Below are 21,762 nucleotides of genomic sequence, written 5' to 3' on the forward strand. Positions count from 1 at the left end.
GGGGGTATCTACCCCGCAGCAGAAACAGAAACGCTCGCTAAGAAGAGGCGAGACACGCCGAAAGACAGTTGATCCTGAGTGCCCTGAGGCCCGCGCGGCACCCCAAGTTGTGACCCAGTGGCGGTGCCACGCTGCGGAGTGCGGCGCGCATAGAGGAACCTTGACCGGGCTACCGCCTTGAGACCCAGCACTTGTCTCGGGGCCCCAAGCGACGGCTCTCCCAGAGTGACTGAGGTACGGGGTGCCTGGGAGCCGGACTGTACACAGCATGGTGGGAGTGATCCTGAGCCTGAAGCGTGGCTCACGAGTTATGCGGTAGGAGAAGGGCAAGGAGAGGGGACACTTGTGCACGGACCGCCTGCGTGTGCGTGGTGGCACCAGCAAGCAGAAGTGGGAAGGCTGCGAGATAAGTGAGGCCAAGGATATTGCAGCGCTGCAGAGTGGTGAACGTTACAGGTACTGGGCAGCCCCAGTAGTGAGGCTATTACTCTGTCACCCCCCCGGGGAGCTTCATAGGGGACACAGGAAGGGACGCTGTTTCACCCCAGACCCCGGGAGGGTGCTCAACAACTTAGCCGTCTGGGAGCCACTGCAAGAGGGGCACGAGACCCATGCCGCCGCTCATGGTCTGAGCCACTACGGACATACCGTTGCAGCACGCGTGCGGGTACCTGGTGACTGGGGCCTTCATACCGGCGTAGCGGCAAAGACCGGCAGTGACATTCGTGATGCTCAATCTGTCCCCAGCCTTGGCAAAGGCAGCCCCTGAGTGACTTCCGGCAAGCGCTGTAACCAATGAACTAGGGATCCTGGGCTTGGACACAGGGAGCCCACGTCCATAGTAGAGAAGCGGCGGCCAGTATAGAGCTGCAGGCTGCTCCACTGGCTTAGGCGGACACATAGGCCGCCTTCATCAGAGTCCCGGCACCCGGTCTGGAGCCTTGCTTGGGCTCGATCAGCGCAGACTTGATTACTAAGGAGAGGTCCCTCATGATCGGCAACGTGGCATCTGCACAATCACAAAGTTACTAGCCTATCGACTACTCTATCTTCGTAGGGGGCCCCCTTCCCGACTACCCACAGAGCGCTGCAACGAGTAATCTCCGCTAAATAGCGAGTTCAGGTGGCCCCGACATTGAGAGTGGTAAAGGGTGGTCGACCACTGCGCGGGTAGTGCGGCATCCGCGCTTGAGTTACAGTTGGCTCACCATGGGGAAAGGCGACAAAACGCAATCCAAGCTTGCATTTGATCAAAGGCGCGCGAAGGTGCCCGACTCACAGACCCCAGGACCATCACCGCGTGCTGCTGCCCCTGAGAGCTCAATGTGCACAGAGATCAGAGAAATGCTGACTGTTATGGAGAAATGGCTACAGGACAGTATGGCATCCATTGGCACCAAGATCGACGCCCTCTCATACAGCATGGACCGCATGTCTGAGAGAGTGGACAAGCACGCGGAGCGCCTGGACATGTCGGAAAGAAGGATCACAGAGGTGGAAGAGGCGCAGACGATAGGGATAAGGACCGTAAACATTTCAGCAAACTTCTACAGGTTATCCAAGACAAGTCGGAGGATTTGGAGGCTTGCTCCAGGCGATCTAATATACGCATAACGGGTGTGGCGGAGACAACACACACAGGCAGGATGGAGCTCTTCGTCGAAAAACTCTTGACCACCCTTCTGGGGGATGACGTTTTTTCTCCAATGTTTACAGTGGAAAGGGCTCATCGCACGCTGGGTCCCCGGCCGAAACCCGGTGCACTTGCGAGGCCCATCATCGCCAAACTACTGAACTACAGAGACAGAGACACAGCGCTCCGGGTGGCCAGAGAAAAGGGGAAACTACAGTTTGAACATATCTCTATACCCAGACTTCACCACGAAGATCCAAGAGGAGAGACGCCATTTTGCGCCTTACAAGAAGCAACTTCGCGACTTAGGCCTGAACTACGCAATGCTATACCCGGCTAAACTTCGTATAAATAGACAGGGCCACTCACATTTCTTTACCGACCCGAGGGAGTTGCAGAAATCTCTAAAAGAATGGACCAAGGAGCAGAGGAACAGTCCACAGAGGCAAAATGAAGGACAAGAAGATTGCACGCCGCTTGATGAACAGGACTAGTCGAGCGCCTGGAGCCCAACCCTTCTGAACGATGTATAATTGGAATCTGTTTGTTGTGGGGGTGGGGAAGGGAATGCTGAAGTGATTGCTTCAGTCAGCGGAAGCGGACTGCCGTGCCTCCAGTGAAGTGGCCCATGGAAGGACGCTGCAGTGACTACTGGGTGAGATCCTTCCATTGATTTCTTGTCTAGCGAAGGTTGCTTCTTTATGTGTATGTTATGCTGATAGATATGCTGCATATTAATGCGTAGCCAACAGTAGGGGAATCTTAAATAGCTGTGCAAACCATTTATAGCAGTAGCTGGTAACACACTGCAATGGTGCCATACAATGGACAGGAGCAGCTCAGCGGAAATGTAGAGTCAGATTGCTGAGTGCGGATGGAGCAGTCTGCAGTGGTAAAAGCTAATGGGTGTGCCCACGGCACACAAGGAAAGATTAGGCACTGAAGCTAGGAAAGCCAGGACTGCGACACACACTGATAGATACTATGGGTGTTACGGTGTAGGAGCCAGAATGCAAAAAACAATGTTTGAATCGAGACAGTGGGCAATTTTGGCGACCTCTGCCCTAGCGCCTATGGCACTTTTGGTTCCTAATGGGACTAGTTGGAGTAATGTTGAGGGTGGGTTGGAGTTGAAAGGGGGGGGGAGGGCGAGGGAACCTGTCGGGCCAAGTTGGGGGAGGTCTGCTGTGGGAGGGGGGATGGGAAATGAGCTCAATAATGATGCTACCTCTCGAACGTCCAGCCCTATTGTAAGTGTTCAGAATGATTATGAGACCTGTCAAGATAACACACCGATGCTGCCTGCTACCTTTGTGATCACTTATGCATGTCTAATCCCGGAGTTACGAAATGGTGATGTACCTATTGTTGCACGAGTATGTAGCCGAGAGCTTTCTTGGGTGCTCACGACTCACAGAATACAAAGCTTCCTAAGGTTGCATCGCTGTCTGGACAATGGCCACACTAGGGGTTCCACGATGAGGAGGTCCAATGGCTATGGCTGAAGGGAAGGATCCTAGTATGAAGGGGGAGGCGGGATACTTTAGAGCCTTGACATGAAACGTTCGAAGCCTCAACGACTATCGTAAGCTTAGGAAGGTGATTAACTATTTACAAAGGCAACACATTGATCTAGCCCTCATTCAGGAAACACACCTTGCACCAACAAGTAAAATGCTCTCAGCTAGGGGTCTAGCGGGCTACACCACGCAAGCAGGCTTCACATCACATTCTAGGGGAGTACTCACATGGGTTAACCCTAAGTCCAGGCTGCAACTTACACTTTTGAGTGCTGACCCAGAGGGACGGTATGTCATCTCGAAATGCGCAGGTAAAGGACATGACTTCATAGTAGTCAATGTATATGGTCCAAACTATGACTCCCCAAGCTTCTACACCGCATTAGCCAGATTGTGCGCCCCACATGCAGCTTCTAGGGTACTATGGGGGGGGGATTTTAACCTGGTGTTTAACCCGGAGCTAGACAGGTCGACAGGGCCTCCCCGGCGCCCGGCAGCGGCGGCCCAGCAGTTGCAAGCAGAGATGGTCACTCTGGATATGGTTGATGTTTGGAGGGAAAAACATGCAGGTAGAGGGGGGTTCACACACTACTCCGCTTTCCACGATATACACACCAGGATTGACTACTGGTTGGCCTCACGTGCAATGATGAAGCATGTAAAGACATGTGTAGTGCTGCCTCGCACGCTGTCAGATCACTCTCCCATTTTGATGACGCTGGACACCCCAGTGCGAAGTATTCCTCCCTTTACGTGGAGGTTTCCTCCATACTCATTTTTAGATGAGGCATTCAGAGGTGAGATGGCCGACGAGATAGACGCTTTCTTTAATACCAACATTAGGTCAGTGGAAGACTTTCACACAGTGTGGGAGGCCTTTAAGGTGTTCATAAGGGGGCTGGTGATGGCCAAGCATTCCAGTGTGCTGAAAGCCATAAGACAGCGGCTGAAATTGTTAGAACAGCGTATCTCGGAGCTACAGCGAGCACACCAAGAGGGCAGTACCAGAGTAGACCTAAACGAGATGAGAGATCTACTTACAGAATTCCACGAGGAGGCGGACAGGGAAGTGCGCCACATGGGCAAATATGCCTCTGCTCGCGTATATGGTGAGGGTGAGCGCCCGAGCTCCCTTCTTGCCAAAATTATGAAGGGCAGTAGACGGGTCAGCCCACTCACGGAACTGCATACTGAGGAGGGTGAGATCCTAACCGAAGAAGACGACATGCTCGCAGCATTCAAAAACTTTTACTCACGCCTCTACTCCTCTAAGTTAGACAATGTTGAGGGCGAGGTAGATAGTTACCTGAGCTACATAAAAATGCCATTCCTTGAAAACTGGCAAAGGGATTTCCTTATGGAACCTATACAAAAAGACGAAATAGCTGACGCGCTAGAGGGTATGAGAACGGGCAGTGCTCCTGGGGCGGACGGCCTGACGGTGGGTTTCTATAAGGCTTTTAAAGATAAGCTAATACCACATCTCTCTGCATTATTCGACAAAATTTGCAAAGAAGGGTCAATGCCTCATTTCATGCGAGAAGCAATAATAGTAACCATACTCAAACCGGGAAAGCCTCCTGAACAATGTGGGTCGTATAGGCCATTGTCGTTGATAAACGTTGATGCCAAAATATACGCGAAAGTACTAGCTGCACGCCTGGCGTTGGTTGCCCCTGGATTGGTGGCTCCGGAACAGGCGGGATTCATCCCTGAGCGGAATCTTAACTACAATATTCGCACAGTTTTAGGCACGATACAACACACACGGCAGGATTCGCAGGCTCTAGCGGTCTTTCTGGACTTGGAAAAGGCCTTTGACTCCGTAGAGTGGCCTTTCATGCTAAGGGTGCTGAGGAAGCTGGGAGTGGGCGAACCCTTTGTGCAAATGCTGGGCGCATTGTACTATAGTCCCACCGCACGGATAAGGTTGGGAGACAAAGTATCGGACTCCTTCCCTATTAGTAGAGGCACCAGGCAGGGCTGCCCACTCTCACCTCTACTGTACGCGCTGATAGCGGAACCATTGGCGTGCGCCTTCAGAGAATATCACAGGTACGAAGCCATCAGCTTCCCGACGTATAAGATAGGGATATCCACTTACGCAGATTACACGCTGCTGTACGTCAGAGACCCAATTAATAACCTATCCTCGGTCCTCAGGGAAGTGGTACATTTCGGGGCATTGTCTGGGCTCCGAGTAAACTGGACAAAGTCAGTTGCATTCCCGCTGACACCGTGCACGGACCGATTCGACATGGAGTACCCACTCGTGTGGACTACAGAGCAGATTAGGTACCTTGTTATCAAGATTCACACTGGCTCAGACGTCATAGCCAGGGAAAATTACGGCGCAGCCTATAGCAAGCTGGCTGATGATGTGGAAGTGTGGTGCAAACTCCCGCTGTCTCTTATGGGGCGGATTGCTATTATTAAAATGGTGGTTCTTCCCCGATTCCTTTTCTTCTTCTCCAATTTGCCTATAGTGATGCCGAAGTCCTTCTTTAATACTCTCATGAAACTCCTTATCCGATTGGCATGGGGTGGAGGACAACCCAGAGTGAAGTGGGAAGTACTAATGCTCCCATATGAGCAGGGAGGCCTGGGAGCGCCAAACCTGGAAAGGTACTATAGAATTGCGCAAGCCACCCACTTACACACCTGGATACACGGAAAACCAGATATACCACACGTGATAATGGAGCGACTATTCGCAGACCCTATTCCACTCCCGGCCACAGTGTTCGACCCCATGGACCGCAGAGTGGGGATCCTGGATTCCATAATGGCCACTAATCACGCTTGGCACTCGCTGCTCCGTTCACAGGACTGTGAACTTTTGTACTCTCCGCATATGCCTATAGAATGGGCTCGTTGACTACCCATGATCGTGGAACCCGGGGTCACGAGAGCCTTACAAAAACTGGGCATCAACGTTATGGGCGATCTCTTTGAGGCCGGGAGAGTCAAGACCTGGGGGCAAGTCTTGAGAGAGATGGAGCACCCCACGCTACTGGAAAGGTTTCAGTTCCACAGAGTGCGAAGTGCCCTACTGGAGCTGCTCGGCCCGGACTTGGCGGAGCCCCCAGAGATTCCGGAGCTCACGTACGTGATAAAAACTGTTTCGCAGCGTAAACTAACTACTAACTTGTACAAAATTGGTAACCAGCATAGTCAACTTCACTACACCAGGGCGAGACTGGCGTGGCAAACAGATCTGGGCATACACATAGATGACGCTATGTGGGCCTACTGCTGCGTCAGCACTAGGAGAATCTCCCTAAATGGGCGGCATAGACTGGTGCATTTCAAATACTTACAACGAGTATACTATACCCCGGAACGGCTCCACAGATATGATCTGAGGCAGTCCCCAGAGTGCGAGAGATGTCATGCAATAATAGCTGGCTTTATGCATATGGCATGGGAGTGCCCAGGAATACAAAGATTTTGGACTGGGGTCTTTAGTGAGCTGAGTGCGATGGTTGAGACAGATCTCACTGCTGACCCGGCTCTGGCCCTGATGGGTTACTCGAAGACGATATTGGCTCCAATACGAGGACTGGTGGATATGGGTCTTTTAGTAGCAAGAACAGTGGTAGCGTCGTGCTGGATGAGAGGTCCTCTGCCAACCCTGAAAAGATGGTCCCGAGAGATGCTCTACTGCAACACGCAGTCTGAGGCGTATGGAGAGTTACTTCCACCTAGGAGTCGCCCTAGGAACTTCTGGGGATTGTATCAGGCTTATTTGATTGCAAGGGAAGCGGAGACAGAAACACAGATGCTTTCGCAAGAGGGGCATGTGGCGCCAGGCAGTGACACACAGCAGTAGTCAGATTCAGCGGTGGGGGACACTATATCACGCCTGACAACGTTACTTTAGGAGGTCTAGAGTAGGAGACACAATGCACAGCTAGGACAGGGTAGAGTCGATAGGGAGGGAGGTGTTGTGGGGCAGGGTAGGTTAGCACTCATCAGATCAGTTACCAATAGACATAGCCACAGGGAAGCACAGTCAGCACTATAGCAGGCCACAGGACTACGATGTGAGCATCAAGTTTGGTTTAGTTGAAGGGGGAGGGGGGGTTCCAGGGGAGAAAAATTTAAAAAAATCAAAAGAAATATTTGAACGCAAGATACGCTGTTGTACAGAAAAGTCTGAACACAGTTGCTAGACATTTGACAAGCTGTAGAAGAAAGTTGTTGTTTATTCTTTTTCTATTTCGAGTATTGATTTCTGATCCAAAAAATTACTAACAGCAAAGCCGGCCCGAGATGGGATGTAGGCGAGTGGCTCTGTACTGCAGATCTTTGGCGTATGCAAAAAAAAAAATTAAAAAAAAAAAATCCTAAGGTAATAATTACAATCTCGGCTGCGCTTTTCTTGACACACTTTTGTGTGGGGTGGTTGATGTTTTACCATTGGCAATGGATGATAACCATGGACACGGCACCACTAATGCATTGCACCATTGTTTATATGTGGAAACAACATGCTGGATGGATGAGATACCATTCGCACACAATGATGACTGCAATGTCCAATGGCATGTAAGAGTTATCTCCCCCTTTTTATGTGGGCATATGTTTTTTTCATTTAACTTCTTTTATCCTCTAGATCAGATTTTTTACCTTCAGGGTATTTCTGCAACTCACAAGAGGCACACCCATCTCTACACATATATGGTGATTGCTAAAATATGGGAACACGTCGATAATTGAATCATAGTGTTAGAATAAAAATTATGCCTTCGTATAGTTTCACATAAGTTTGCATTCGCTGTGCCATTTTGTGTACCGGCGCCATTTTGTATTATGACCGAAACTAACTCTCTGCCATTTCTCGGAAATGGAATTCTCTAGGTTATGTCTCTTTGGAACTGAGTTTTTGTTATACTAATGAATGCCTTGTTCTTATTAGTGCATACCTTTCCTTGACTGCAAGCCTTCTCCCACTCGTCTAGTAGCGGGCACAGGCAGAATGGCCGTGACTGATAAATAATGTGTGGCCAGCTTCAGAACTGAAACTCACTCCTTTGTAATTTACTGTACAGATGCATCTCTCCGGGCGTACTTTCATTGATTCTGAAATGTACATAATGTATCCCTATGCTTGTTGAAGTCAGACTCTCTCTGTGACTGGGAAGACTGGGCTCCGCTCTGAGCGAACTTTGAATAAACTGTTATTGGTTTGTATTCTTTACTGTCTGACCGACTCTTCTTTTCGTGGAAGGCAGAGAGGTGGCCGTGAGTGACCCGAGTGACCTGAATTGTGCCACTTCCTTCAATATTCCCATTTTTTGAAAGATTAGGGTTTAAGGGTCGTGATGAGTTGCCATAGATCTTTCATTAAAAAAAGTGTACGAAACATGTTGACCGTTTATAGAGAATAAGAGGGAACATTATTATTTTCCTTCATATTCTACTGTGTTTTTATTCATTGACAAGGGCCTCGACAATAATAAATATGTGTGGTGGGGGTCCCTTGTTAATGTTGAGTTCACTCTCCTCACCTATCTACACAGTCATAAATAACCTTTCACCTTCAGCAAACGTCATTAATGGAAAAATAGGGAAAATAACTCCATCAAAGACCCCCTTCAAGGGGCCGTTGAGCATTGCAGCACTGGCCCAATGAGGGGCTGCCCGATGACGAAGCATCCCACCTTGTTTGGTGGTTGAGGGATCTTGCCCCAAAATGTAAATATTTCCACATACCTTTACTTCACCTGGGTGCACTAGTGGTGTGATCCTGGAGTGTAAACAGGAACAGCAGTTCCATGTCTTTTTGATAGTACCTGGGAGTGCGTATGCTGGACCTTTGTTACTCCTTGTCCCTCTATTTGTTAATAAGGCAGGAAAATGCCTACTTCCCAAAAGTGTCATTTTAAAAAGTGTAATTTGAAATCTGACTTTTAACCATAAAAGAGGATTTTTCATTACACTTCCATTGACCCCAAACATGAAGAGTTTACTTGTTCCCATTTGTAAAATACCTTTATTAAATGTAAGAAATTCACTTCAATGTTATCCTTTGGGAGAGGTAGGCCTTGCAATAGTTCAAAACAAATGTAAGAGTTTTTCACTATCAGGACATGTAAAACTTGAACGTACATGTCCTACTTTTTAAATACATTGTGCAGCACCATGTGGGCTGTGTGTGCCTACCCTAGGGGTGACTCCAATGTATTACAAATGAAGGTTTGGGCCTGGCAAAAGGTTTACTTTCCCAGGTCCAAATTGCAGTTTAAAACTACACAAATGGGCTGCAATGGCAGGCCTGAAACACGCTTAAAGAGCTACTTAAGTAGATGCCACAAAAAATGCTGCAGGCTCACTGGCAGCATTTAATTTACAGGTCCTGGGCACAAGTAGTACCATTCTATTAGGGACTTATACGTGAATTATGTATGCCTATTGGGGATGAGTCAATGTTACCATGTTTTAATCAGTGAGCACTTGCACACTTTGCACTGGTTATTGGTGGTAAAGTGTGCGGAGTCCTAAGGCCAACAAAAAAGAGATTAGAAAACTCTGGAGGAGTAAAGCGAAAGGTTTGGGGGAAGACCACCCGAAGGTTGACCGGTTTAACACCCAGCCTCTGCGCTACCACAAAAGTTCTCTAACAGACCAATCATAGAATTCAGAGTGAGCAAAAGGAATAATGCAGCACTGTCCTAAGTTGCTTAGGTGTTGTTCTGCTAGTTGCTGACCCTATGTTTTAACAGTTTCCTGCTGGTTTGTTGTTGTTTTTACTATACTTTTTAATGTGGTAATCAAAAGTATATTAATGCACTTGAGACATGTATGTTTCTATATGCAGCATGATGTATCATGTATTATCTTATTACCCAAATAAAGTGCATATTTTTATGCTTATTTAACATGGTTGTGTGCTCGGGGAGATAGCCGGAGAACAAGCATTATCACGAGCCTGCCCTCCACCCTCCTCGGACACCACCTCCACTCCTAAAATGCCAAATCAAGCCAGGACTGATCCCAGGGCCACTAAGCTCATTCAAGCATGTGACTTCACAGCACGCTAAAGGATTAGTGTGCTGTGCTTATTCTTAAAATAGCAGTTCCCACTGTGGGTGCGAATCGAGCCACCTCATGAATATTAATGAGGTAAGTCGCCATTTGTGACCCATTAGGAATCACAGGGATAGCGGCCTTCTGGGGTCAGCAGACCATCATGCCTGTGATTGCTTTCAAATAAAGCTATTTATTTTTATAAATACTTCCTGTTTTCCATACAGGAAAACAAGATGGAGTTAAAAAAAGAAAATGAAACTTTTTAGTGAGACCACTGCGTGCTCTTAAAAAATACATTTTTTTACATTCTCTTTTGCTAATTGGTACCACCTCTTTTGACGGGTAGTAAAATAATAATTGTTGCGACTAGTATTCGGTCACAAAACATTAATACACACTGCTGTGGATCAGTATTTGGAAGGGTCGTCTTAAACATGCTCCTTCCAAACTCTCATTCAAAAGCCCAATTGTGATTTGGAAACACGTTACGGAGTCGTAATTTGGCTTTTGTACAATTAAAAATGTTTTTTTTTGCTCGCACAAACAGCCCGATTCTGCAATTCGGGCCATATGCGACCCCCAAACTAGATTTGCACATGAGGCTGCAAGAAGCCCCGACCCTCATGCCTCTAGCGATGCGCCACTGGCTTTGAAACTACATTAAACTCAGTTATTTCAACTCATGAAACAACTTAACGTTGATTTCCATCGCTTTGAGGAATGAGTGCTTGAAACATCTTATTCATCAGTGTGAGGAACCATAGAAGTGAGTGATGCTAAGGTGGAGAGGGCCTGACTTAGCTGTAGTTCTCCTCAATGACACTAGAGGGCAGCCGAGGACATCACTTTACAATTCCACTCACTGGAAGGACAGCTCTTGAAATAGCTGCTTCTCTAAGGAGGCCATGGAAGGCTGACCAGGGCAGAGCTGCTCCTAGACAACACTGGCTAGACCAGGCTGAGGCTCAAATTTTACAGTCTGGCAAGAAAGATCCTCTTAATAACATGGGCAGACACCCCAGCATTTTTGTGGTGTGGAATAGCAAATTTTATGGTAAAAAAGCAACATTTTCGATATATTTGCAGCAGGCAGAAAATGAGCTTGGCACAAACATACAGATGAATCCCTCTGGTTTGTGACTCCTGGAAGCTGTGCCAGGGCGCCCAGCAGCATCAAGACTGGCACCAAGGGATGTCTGGTGCCAGTGAGTGCAGATTTCAATATGAAAACGCTGCCATTCTTCAACCCCCATCCAAAGGTGTAGAGGGGAACAGCAGAAGCACTGAGGGGGGCAGAGAAACTTGGAATTGGAGGAGGAATAGTGGGGGCCAGATGAATGTGTCCTCGGGCAGGAGGCGGGGTGGGTCATATGAGAGAGGAGGCAGCGGACGCAGTGGGGGTTGTACCAAAGGTCAGCTGGCAGCAGGGAGGTGGAGGGTCCCAGGAGACAAGGAGCAGTGGGACAGGAGGGATCCCCTGGAGACAGGGGGGTATGCAGGGGGCTGGGCAGCAGCCTGCCAGCACAGAAGAAGCAGATTTGTATGCTGTTGACATCCAGGTGACAGAGGAACACAACGCCTCTGCCGCCAACTGGCCTGTTGCTCACCCTACTTTTATTGGGATAGGGCAACCCGGAGCTGGTAAAAGGGAGGGGGGAGGGGGGTCAGCCTAATTTTTTTTTTAAATAGAATTTTGTGGGCATGTTTGTAAAATTAACAAAAGAGCTGATTCACATTTTTTTGTGTTGAAAAACTAGAAAATTGCAATATTCTGGGGGTCTGATTCAATGACCAAGTCATAGCAGGTAGACAATGTCATGGTTGTACTTCCACTAAATGACCATGGGGGGGAGACACTTTGCTAGCTTTAGTTCTGCTCACTGATAACATAGAATTGCTGTACTTCTGTCCTTTAGCACTCACATCACATAATGCTATGTCTGTAATTATTTTATTAGGTAATGGAGGGCAGTCCAAGCCAGTAACTCGATTGTAGTAGCAGCGATCGCTGTTCATCGAGGGAACACATTGACATGGTGTAGTAGTAATGGGGCCAGGGACTGTAAACCTCAACAACACAGCTTCACAGTAGCAGCGGGGCCGTTCCCTGGCCACTGAAGTCACAAGATGGCAAAGCCGCAGTACTTCTCTGTAGTGAAGATGCAAACTCCAACTTGGTGTACAAATGAGCCTTTATGCTCAACTCTGCAGTAAATGGGAACAGAAGAACCTTCTACATCCAAACTCCTAGTTCCAACCGCCCTCTGACCAACCTTGTCTTATCCTACACTTTGTATTACCTCACAGATAGCTTACCTCAATGCCATAGATGGGAGGCGGTGTCATTGCTGCAGTACACGCTGATGGCCACAGAGGGCAGTCATTCCAAAGGCTGCTGTAGTACTGAATGCCACAGAAGGGAGGTGGTGTCACTGCTGCAGTACACGCTGATGGCCACAGAGGGCAGTCACTGCCACGGCTGCTGTAGTACTGAATGCCACAGATGGGAGGTGGTGTCATTGCTGCAGTACAGGCTGCTGGCCACAGAGGGCAGTCATTGCAAGGCTGCTGTAGTACTGAATACCACAGAAGGGAGGTGATGTCACTGCTGCAGTACACGCTGATGGCCACAGAGGGCAGTCATTGCAAGGCTGCTGCAGTACTGAATGCCACAGATGGGAGGTGGTGTCATTGCTGCAGTACACACTCATGGCCACAGAGGGCAGTCATTGCCACAGCTGCTGCAGTACTGAATGCCACAGATGGGCGGTGGTGTCACTGCTGCAGTACACGCTGCTGGCCACAGAGGGCAGTCATTGAATATATACCTTTACATCGCATGTCTTAGATTGCATGCATTTACAACCTGAACCATTACATCGCAAGTCATTTCAACGAATTGCTTAAGGGGCCGTGCTGGACGAAGAAATAGAATAATTTATTATTCTGACTCCAGTTTGTGAAACACCAGGGAAGGTATTGGATTGTAAATCCAACACCAGTGCGCCCCCTAGAGCAAGGCGTTGAAGCGACTTGCAACGTATTAGTTCGCGTTGGAACAACGCAGTCGTTGTAACAACCGCGTTGTAAAGGCATGCAATGTAAGGCATGCGATGGTATGTCTGTTTTTCGCAGAATTCCAAGGGCTGCTGTAGTACTTAATGCCACAGTTGGGAGGCGGTGTCATTGCTGCAGTACACGCTGTTGGCCACAGAGGGCAGTCATTCCAAGGCTGCTGCAGCACTCAATGCCTTAGAGGGCAGAGGGTGTCATATTCAATGACCTCACCTCTCTTTATAAACAGTGGTTCTTCCTGAGGGCTCTAACAATTTCTTTCTTCCAGACTCAGTAGAGGAATGGGATCAGCTCTCCGCTGTGAGCTCAAGGCAAGTAAGATGTTAGCAGTTACACTGGTCATGCTAAGATCACGCAGGTCACGCGGCTCCTCAGACCCCCCCCTTCCCGTCCCTGTGAGCTTGAAAAAGGAGATGACACTGTACTTACCGCGGACATCGAAGTAGGTGATGGTGTACTGTGCCACTGCAAGAAGGAAAACAAACTATTACAATGTGTAATGTACACAGATAAACAAACACAGCAGGAGAGGCGTGCTGGTGCCTCTCCCAGAGACAGCATTGAGCACACAGGACACAACCACAGTCTTGTGACATTATCCCTAAGGGAGCATCACGCACTGTTGTGTGGGGCCGCGCGTGATTGCCTCCTTGGCGCTGCCAAGACTGTTCAAATACTCTGTATGTTTGTTTTCAGGACTGCCATGGTACAGAGGATTTAGGAAACCCAACACATGTTGAAGAAACATTCAATATAATTGGACCATGTGTTATAGAGCTCCCTATGGTGGGCACAGATGGCAGAACGTTGTTAGTGTCAGTAAACATTACCAATGAAGAGGAACCCCCACTGACCACAGGTACAGGCCCCCCTCAGATGCTGCTTCCCAGAATGCAGTGCACCTCACTGCCCTCTCGAGGAGCTTTACCATCACACACAGAGGGAGTACAATGGGGTGAGGACACAGGAGAGTCCTGGGGCCACTGCTGAACCCCCAGCCCTCCACCATCACTGAACCCTGGAAACAACTCATCCACTTCCTTTCTCACCCAAGCGAAAGAAGTCCCCAGGGAGGCTAGCACCCCTTTAGATGGGGGGGAGGAGTGGTATAGATTGTAAAATGCTGACCGGGGTGTACACTGGGCATTGAAGAAAGACTAAAGTGAAGACACAGCCACAGGAGCGTCAAGCATTGGCAGAGCCAAGCGGTCTAGCTTTAGCATTCGGAGACAGAAGTTGATAGAGATAGGCAGACATGTCACAGGCCTACAGAGGGATGGGACATTGAGGCAGGTGCAGGGCGGAAGTGTGTCAGTCAGATGCAGAGACTTTTCAAGAAGAGGAAATGGACAGAGACACATGAGAATATGGGTGGAGGTGCAGCCACACACGGGTACTGATGGCTGTAGACAGTCATGGGGGTCAGCCCTAAGGTGGGATACTGCATGGAGAAAGAGTCTGGTCAAGAAGACGAATGACAGAGACAGGAGACAATCAGTCGAGGGGCGTACAGATGAACTGGACTGAAGGATGAATGGGGCCAGACTCAGGGATCAACAGGACTGGACTGAAGGATGAATGGGGCCAGACTCAGGGACCATCCTTACCACTGATTAAGCAGTTTCCCATTAGGTTTGCAGAAGTCCTGGCTTTGGTGCAGTGTGCCGCATCACCCTCAGGCTGACATAATGGTGCCTGCACGGAGAGTGCTCCTGGCTGAGGGGGTGTGGTCTTCAAGGGGAGGAGGGCACATTGAATGTGGCGCATGCCCTGTTGGTGGTCCTGCCTGAGCACAGTGTAAGCAGCTACTGTGGTAGGAGATGAGCTGTCATGGAAACAGAAGAAACATTGCAAAATATGGGCCCCCTCTGGCTCTTGAGACAAATCCCATCCACTAACATGGCGGAGGCCTCTCATATTGATGCAGCCGCCATCTTACATGAGGGGATTGCTGGCAGGAGCCAGGCCAGGCCAGGCTGGTTGTAGGTCAGCGCTCTGGTTTTAGGATGTGCTTTGCTGCAGCTCAGATGTGGCGTGTTCCTGGAGCGGCTTCCTGGGAGGCTGGAGTGAGGCGGAGGGAAAAGTGAGCAAGTGAGTGAGAGAGTGGAAGGCTCAAGGATAAGACAACCTCACATAAGATGAAGGATCCTCCCAGCTGCTTCGGTGAAAATATAAGTTACAAATAACTTAATATTGAAAAGAAAGCAAAGGTAATGGGCCTTGGGCTGCACTTCACACAATGGCACTTAGGAGCACTTGTACTCATACAGAACCTAGCATGGAATAAAGTAAATCATATTTGCATTAGGTGCAACATACCTCGCAAATGTATTTTCCTATGCGTTCAGTGAAGTGGTTTAGTTTCTACACTGATGATTAATAGTGGGGACGCCATCTCCTCAAGATGGCCTTGGCGTTCACCTCACAGTACCTGCCAGATGGTGCTGCTTCTCCTGAACACAAACACACCTCATGTCCTGCAAGGGGGGCACTCCCCAGGAAGTGGAATATGAACCTAACAGCCAAAACTGGGACAGTGACAAAACCCTCAGTGAATTGTAGCAAAGTAGTGATAATAAGTCTCCCGGAGAGCTAACGCTGCCTGTAGCCAGACCTTGAAAGGACCTTGAACACCTTATTGTCTTCTGCATGCTGTACAGTTGTGTTCCACTGGCCTGGGGTCTGGACTGTGCGCATCTGGCATCCGGGTATTTGATTTATGACCCTGGCGCCACACCTCCATCTAGATTCTAGACCAATCCTGTGACCTGGAGGGGCGCAACCAGTGGGTGCGCATTATACAAACAGTGATTATCATTCCTGTCACAATTTAGTAGATAGAGCTGTGGGGGCAGCAGAACTGAGTTATCAGTGGTGGGCGGCCTGGCTTACGGGTGGCCCCGGGGGGGAGGGGTGGCGCTGGGTTAGAGGGTTCGAGAGGGCGCACGGGGCCGGAAGGGGTTATGCGCAATTTAAAAAATAAAATAAAATGCTTACCTTGCCCCCGGGTCCCGCGTCTCTGCTCCTGCTCTCCTTGTCTTGACTCAAGGAACAGGAAGCACAGCCAGGCTCCCCTGACCAATCACAATGCCGCAATGCAGTGTTGTGATAGGTAAGCACCCAGGCTCCCCTGACCAATCACAATTCTGCAATGCAGTGTTGTGATAGGTAAGCACCCAGGCTCCTCTGACCAATCACAATGCCGCAATGCAGTGTTGTGATAGGTAAGCACTCAGGCTCCTCTGACCAATCACAATGCCGCAATGCAGTGTTGTGATAGGTAAGCACTCAGGCTCCCCTGACCAATCACAATGCCGCAATGCAGTGTTGTGATAGGTAAGCACCCAGGCTCCTCTGACCAATCACAATGCCGCAATGCGGTGTTGTGATAGGTAAGCACCCAGTCTCCTCTGACCAATCACAATGCCGCAATGCAGTGTTGTGAAAGGTAAGCACCCAGTCTCCTCTGACCAATCACAATGCCGCAATGCGGTGTTGTGATAGGTAAGCACCCAGTCTCCTCTAACCAATCACAATGCCGCAATGCGGTGTTGTGATAGGTAAGCACTCAGGCTCCTCTGACCAATCACAATGCCGCAATGCAGTGTTGTGATAGGTAAGCACTCAGGCTTCTCTGACCAATCACAATGCCGCAATGCAGTGTTGTGATAGGTAAGCACCGAGGCTCCTCTGACCAATCACAATGCCGCAATGCAGTGTTGTGATAGGTAAGCACTCAGGCTCCTCTGACCAATCACAATGCCGCAATGCGGTGTTGTGATAGGTAAGCACCCAGTCTCCTCTGACCAATCACAATGCCGCAATGCAGTGTTGTGATAGGTAAGCACTCAGGCTCCTCTGACCAATCACAATGCCGCAATGCAGTGTTGTGATAGGTAAGCACTCAGGCTCCTCTGACCAATCACAATGCTGCAATGTGGTGTTGTGATAGGTAAGCACCCAGTCTCATCTGACCAATCACAATGCCGCAATGCGGTGTTGTGATAGGTAAGCACCCAGCCTCCTCTGACCAATCACAATGCCGCAATGCGGTGTTGTGATAGGTAAGCACCCAGGCTCCCCTGACCAATCACAATGCCGCAATGCAGTATTGTGATAGGTAAGCACCCAGCCTCCTCTGACCAATCACAATGCCGCAATGCGGTGTTGTGATAGGTAAGCACCCAGGCTCCCCTGACCAATCACAATGCCGCAATGCAGTGTTGTGATAGGTAAGCACCCAGCCTCCTCTGACCAATCACAATGCAGCAATGCGGTGTTGTGATAGGTAAGCACCCAGGCTCCCCTAACCAATCACAATGCCGCAATGCGGTGTTGTGATAGGTAAGCACCCAGGCTCCCCTGACCAATCACAATGCCGCAATGCAGTGTTGTGATAGGTAAGCACCCAGCCTCCTCTGACCAATCACAATGCCGCAATGCGGTGTTGTGATAGGTAAGCACCCAGGCTCCCCTGACCAATCACAATGCCGCAATGCGGTGTTGTGATAGGTAAGCACCCAGGCTCCCCTGACCAATCACAATGCCGCAATGCGGTGTTGTGATAGGTAAGCACCCAGGCTCCCCGGACCAATCACAATGCCGCAATGCAGTGTTGTGATAGGTAAACACCCAGGCTCCCTTGACCAATCACAATGTTGCAATGCAGCATTGTGATTTGTTTGCGTGTCCTGGTTCGATGCTCAGCCAGGGAATCGGGCCTTGGCATGCTCTCCACGCAGGCCCTAATGCAGCCTGCATTGAGAACAGGGAATGAGGGCATAACTGTTTTGGGCAGCCCAAGGGGGCCAGTCAAACAGTCATGTGCATTTAGGAGTGGGCAAACCACTCCACCCCTGCCCTGCTCCGAGAGAAGAACAGCTCCGCCCACCGCCCGCAAAGCAGCACAGAAATCAAAAATGATAATAACTCAAAGTTATTATAATTTTATGTCACTTTTATGTTGCCCAGCTTAAAAGCAGTGGGGCAACGCTCCTCCGTGATAGCGGAGGAGCCGCCACTGCATTTTTAGTGAACCCATAATAGTGACCGGACCTTTTTATCTGCGCCACCCGAGGGGAGAGGTACTGACCCTCTCGTGTTCAGTCCCACTTGTAGGCGCTAACATTGCAGGTGGATGTTGTGCCTGTGTGTGTGGCCTGTGGTCTGTGGGAGCCAGGTGTGGATGCCCCTGGCTGCCTTCTGAGCAAAGTGCATGTGTGGGTCTTTTCCCAGAGAGTGGAAGTGTATTGTTCACATCCGTAAAGCTGAAGCGAGGAGACCTAGGGGCATATTATCAAGGACCGGTGTTAAAATTATCACCGTTTTATCGGCAGGAAACTGCAGATAAAACTGCGATAATGGGCTTGATAATACGCCCTTGTTAATTCCCAATATAGCTCAGGTTAACACCAGAACATGGGCTTCTATGGGAATTGACAAGGGCGTCTTATCAAGCCCATTATCGCCGTTTTATCGGCAGTGTCCTGCCGATAAAACAGCAGTAATTTTAACACTGGTCCTTGATAATATGCCCCCTAGACAGTAAAGTGGAGTGAGATGTTGACATACGTAAAGCTGAAGCGAGGAGACCTAGACACTAAAGTGGGGAGACAGAAGGAGAGGTCTGTTTAAAAATGTAATTATACCTTTTGCTAAGAGGAGCTCCTGATTAATCTCCCTGGAGCACTGCCGTTTTTTGTAGGGGATGGGGTGAAGGAACTGACTGCAGTCTCTGCTGTTCAATGTGAAAGGGACGCCTGAGGGAGGCCAGCGGTTTGCCTTTCCTGTGATCACTCTTCAGTGTGGCTGACCGCAGCAGGTGCTTCTGTTGTGGGTCGATCAGGCTGGAGGCTACCCTGCTATCAGGAGCACCACTCTACAAAAAAGGGTGTCTGGAGAGCATCCTGGAAAGGACACTTGAAAAGAGAACCAGCCCACACAAGTTCTTAGACACTGCATCCATATCTCCTGTATGATTAGACTCTACGAAAGTGGAATCTACAATGAACAAGGAAAGGAGAGCTCTGGAGGGTTCTCTGAAGTCTGCAGTGCAACCAGAGCTGGTGTCTGTCTTACAGCCAGCTTCCCAGAGATGAGGGTCCATCACCTCAGTCTGTTCCTTGCTTGAATAAGCCGTCCATCTGACCTGAAGCATCAGGAGACCGGCCTGCCAGCAGAGAGAGGGAAGGACCCTACCGAGCCTGCAGGAGTAACTGTTCAGACAGATACCGGTACAGCAAGACCCCAGTATAGGCTGGTTCTACCAGAGGAGGCTAGCCAATGAGAGTGGTCTGTGTGCCCCAGGTGTCAGCAGGTAGTGCACTCTCCAATGTGGGGTTCCAGGAACAAACCTCATCTTGTTCTGCTGCAGCTGGGCCCAGGAAGAGCGTGGCCAAGCCTAAGCTGACTTGGGGGCATGTTAGAAGCCTTGTTCATATCAACAGAATGAGGTTCCGTGACGATTTGAACCCGGGTTTTCAATATTGTCGGAAATACATAATTTTGGTATCAATGAACCGCAAATGATCCATTTAGCATATCCTGGTGTTTTCGCTATGCTACGAGCAAGAGTACTCCTGTTACAAACACATTTCCGATCTACCCATGGCATCCATCTTAGATCATGGCAGCCATTTTGTGTTTCTTGCCCTCACATACGCAATAACCTCTGATTACTTCATTTCGATTAAGGACACGTAGGCTTAGCCGGCGATTCACCTTTCCAGTGACACGTGCACCTTAGAACAGAACACGCTGTAGCTGCATGACTCGACAAAGGCTGCCTCCTCTGCCCGAGGCCAGTCCTGCTATACTGGTTCTTGTGTTCGTTGGCCTGATCATGATTAGGCGGCCGAAGCCGGTAGCCTTGCCCATTTACAACCCACAAACATCCCTTATCCTGCTTTTCTATCTTCTGCACCTGGCTCTGCTCCTTTCCTTCTGGGCCTTTATTAGGGGGAGGTAACCTAATTTACGATGAGGCTGTAGTGTAGTTCCTAGTTTCCCACTAGGCCCTGCGCATTGGAATAACATAAACAGTAGTATCGACGTGGAACTGCTTATATTCCAGGCCTCCACTGACTATGCTAAACTTAATTGGGTTGTGTTACCAACTAGCTCAGAGGTCACTGGAAACTTTCTTCTCTGCATAGGAAGTGATCAGCTTCCTTGGCACAGACAAGAAGGGATTCAGCTTTCCAACAACCGTGCAACATGACAACTTTGCTCCTCAGATCAAGAGTCGATCTCTAGGGTCGTGTGAAACAATAGACATAGATTTCACTCAGTCAGTCTAGTGCAGTTTACTTTCACAATATGTAGAGAATAGAGAGACGGGCGTGTATCAATAAAGGTTAACATTTATTGAACAGTCTTTCTTCTCATACAAGAGAAATGTATTGCCACAATTGCAATAACTGTTATTATAAAAAGTACGTACAGTAAGATAAGAATAGCGAAATAGAACTGTAAAAGCATTGATATGGTTTCTTAGCCATACAATGGTTTAAAAGTAATAAAACATATATACAGTCATATATACATTAGGCTAACATACTCAACTGGTGCTTCTAACTAAGCCTACCCCAGTGTGCCTGACCTAGGCCTAACACGTGAGAAGGGGGAGTAAGTAAGTAGCTTAAGTTAAGTTGGTTTTGCCAAGGTTTGTTTCAAGAATTCTCTTCTAAGGGTTTAGTCAACACCATACCTCTGAATAGAATGATGGAGGATTGGTATCTCCTTCAGGGGTCTCTCTCGATTTCCCAGTCACCTGCGAGGGTAAACTGGAAGCGCCGGGACTGGATTTCTCTGCACGAGAAAGGCAGCGGCTTCTCTCAGCGCGTCTGGAGGAAGGAGGGGTGACAGCGTCCGCGGGCAGCTGGGCTGGATGTCTTCGCAGAGGACGGCTGCACGGCTCCTCAAGCGTACTGCACCATAGGTCGCGCTGTAGCGGCGATAATGGTAATCAGTAGCTTCACCACCACAGGATAGCAGGCTGCAGCGACAGAGTGCTAGTTTTTACCAACACGGGGTCATGCAGGCAGCTGGCATCAGCAACATGTTCGCTCATTGCTTAAGGCAACGTTGGTAATATTTATACCTGACAGGTGCCGGGTTTGACGCAAGTTTGCTGGACATAAGACGTCAATTAAAGATGTCACTAGGAAGTGGCAGCTATCAGTTGCTCATTAGAGTTCTATTACTAATCAAAACATAGCAAGCGGGGATTTCCAGGTTTGCTAAGTTTTTATCTTGTTGAAGAACTCGGAGTGTTATCTAGGAATATCAGATAGTGACTGCTGCTCTGTCATTGCACTAATTGGTCGCAAAGGAAGTAGCAGAGAGTCATGCTGGAATGTGGCTCTGTTCGTGTGAGGCCAGAGATGACTTTTCAGAAAATCGCACTTGAACGGTTATGCCAATATAGGGAATAAATGGATTTATAGCCGAATAGGGGCATAAGGTCACAGTATCGATCAGGAACCTAGATAAGCACAT

General features: G+C 49.0%; 1 protein-coding gene across 1 annotated transcript in view; it reads right to left on the reverse strand.

Annotated features, from left to right (window-relative positions):
• Positions 1-21,762, reverse strand: part of LOC147736636 (glutathione S-transferase P 1-like) — a 170,482-nt gene that overhangs the window by 79,782 nt on the left and 68,938 nt on the right. Inside the window, exon 2 of the mRNA XM_086953409.1 lies at positions 13,693-13,728. Coding sequence (XP_086809535.1) covers positions 13,693-13,728 — 36 coding nt within the window. The remainder of the gene's footprint in view (positions 1-13,692; positions 13,729-21,762) is intronic.

Source organism: Lissotriton vulgaris, chromosome 1_2 (assembly GCF_964263255.1).
Source record: "Lissotriton vulgaris chromosome 1_2, aLisVul1.2, whole genome shotgun sequence".
Classification (NCBI taxonomy): Eukaryota; Metazoa; Chordata; class Amphibia; order Caudata; family Salamandridae; genus Lissotriton; species Lissotriton vulgaris.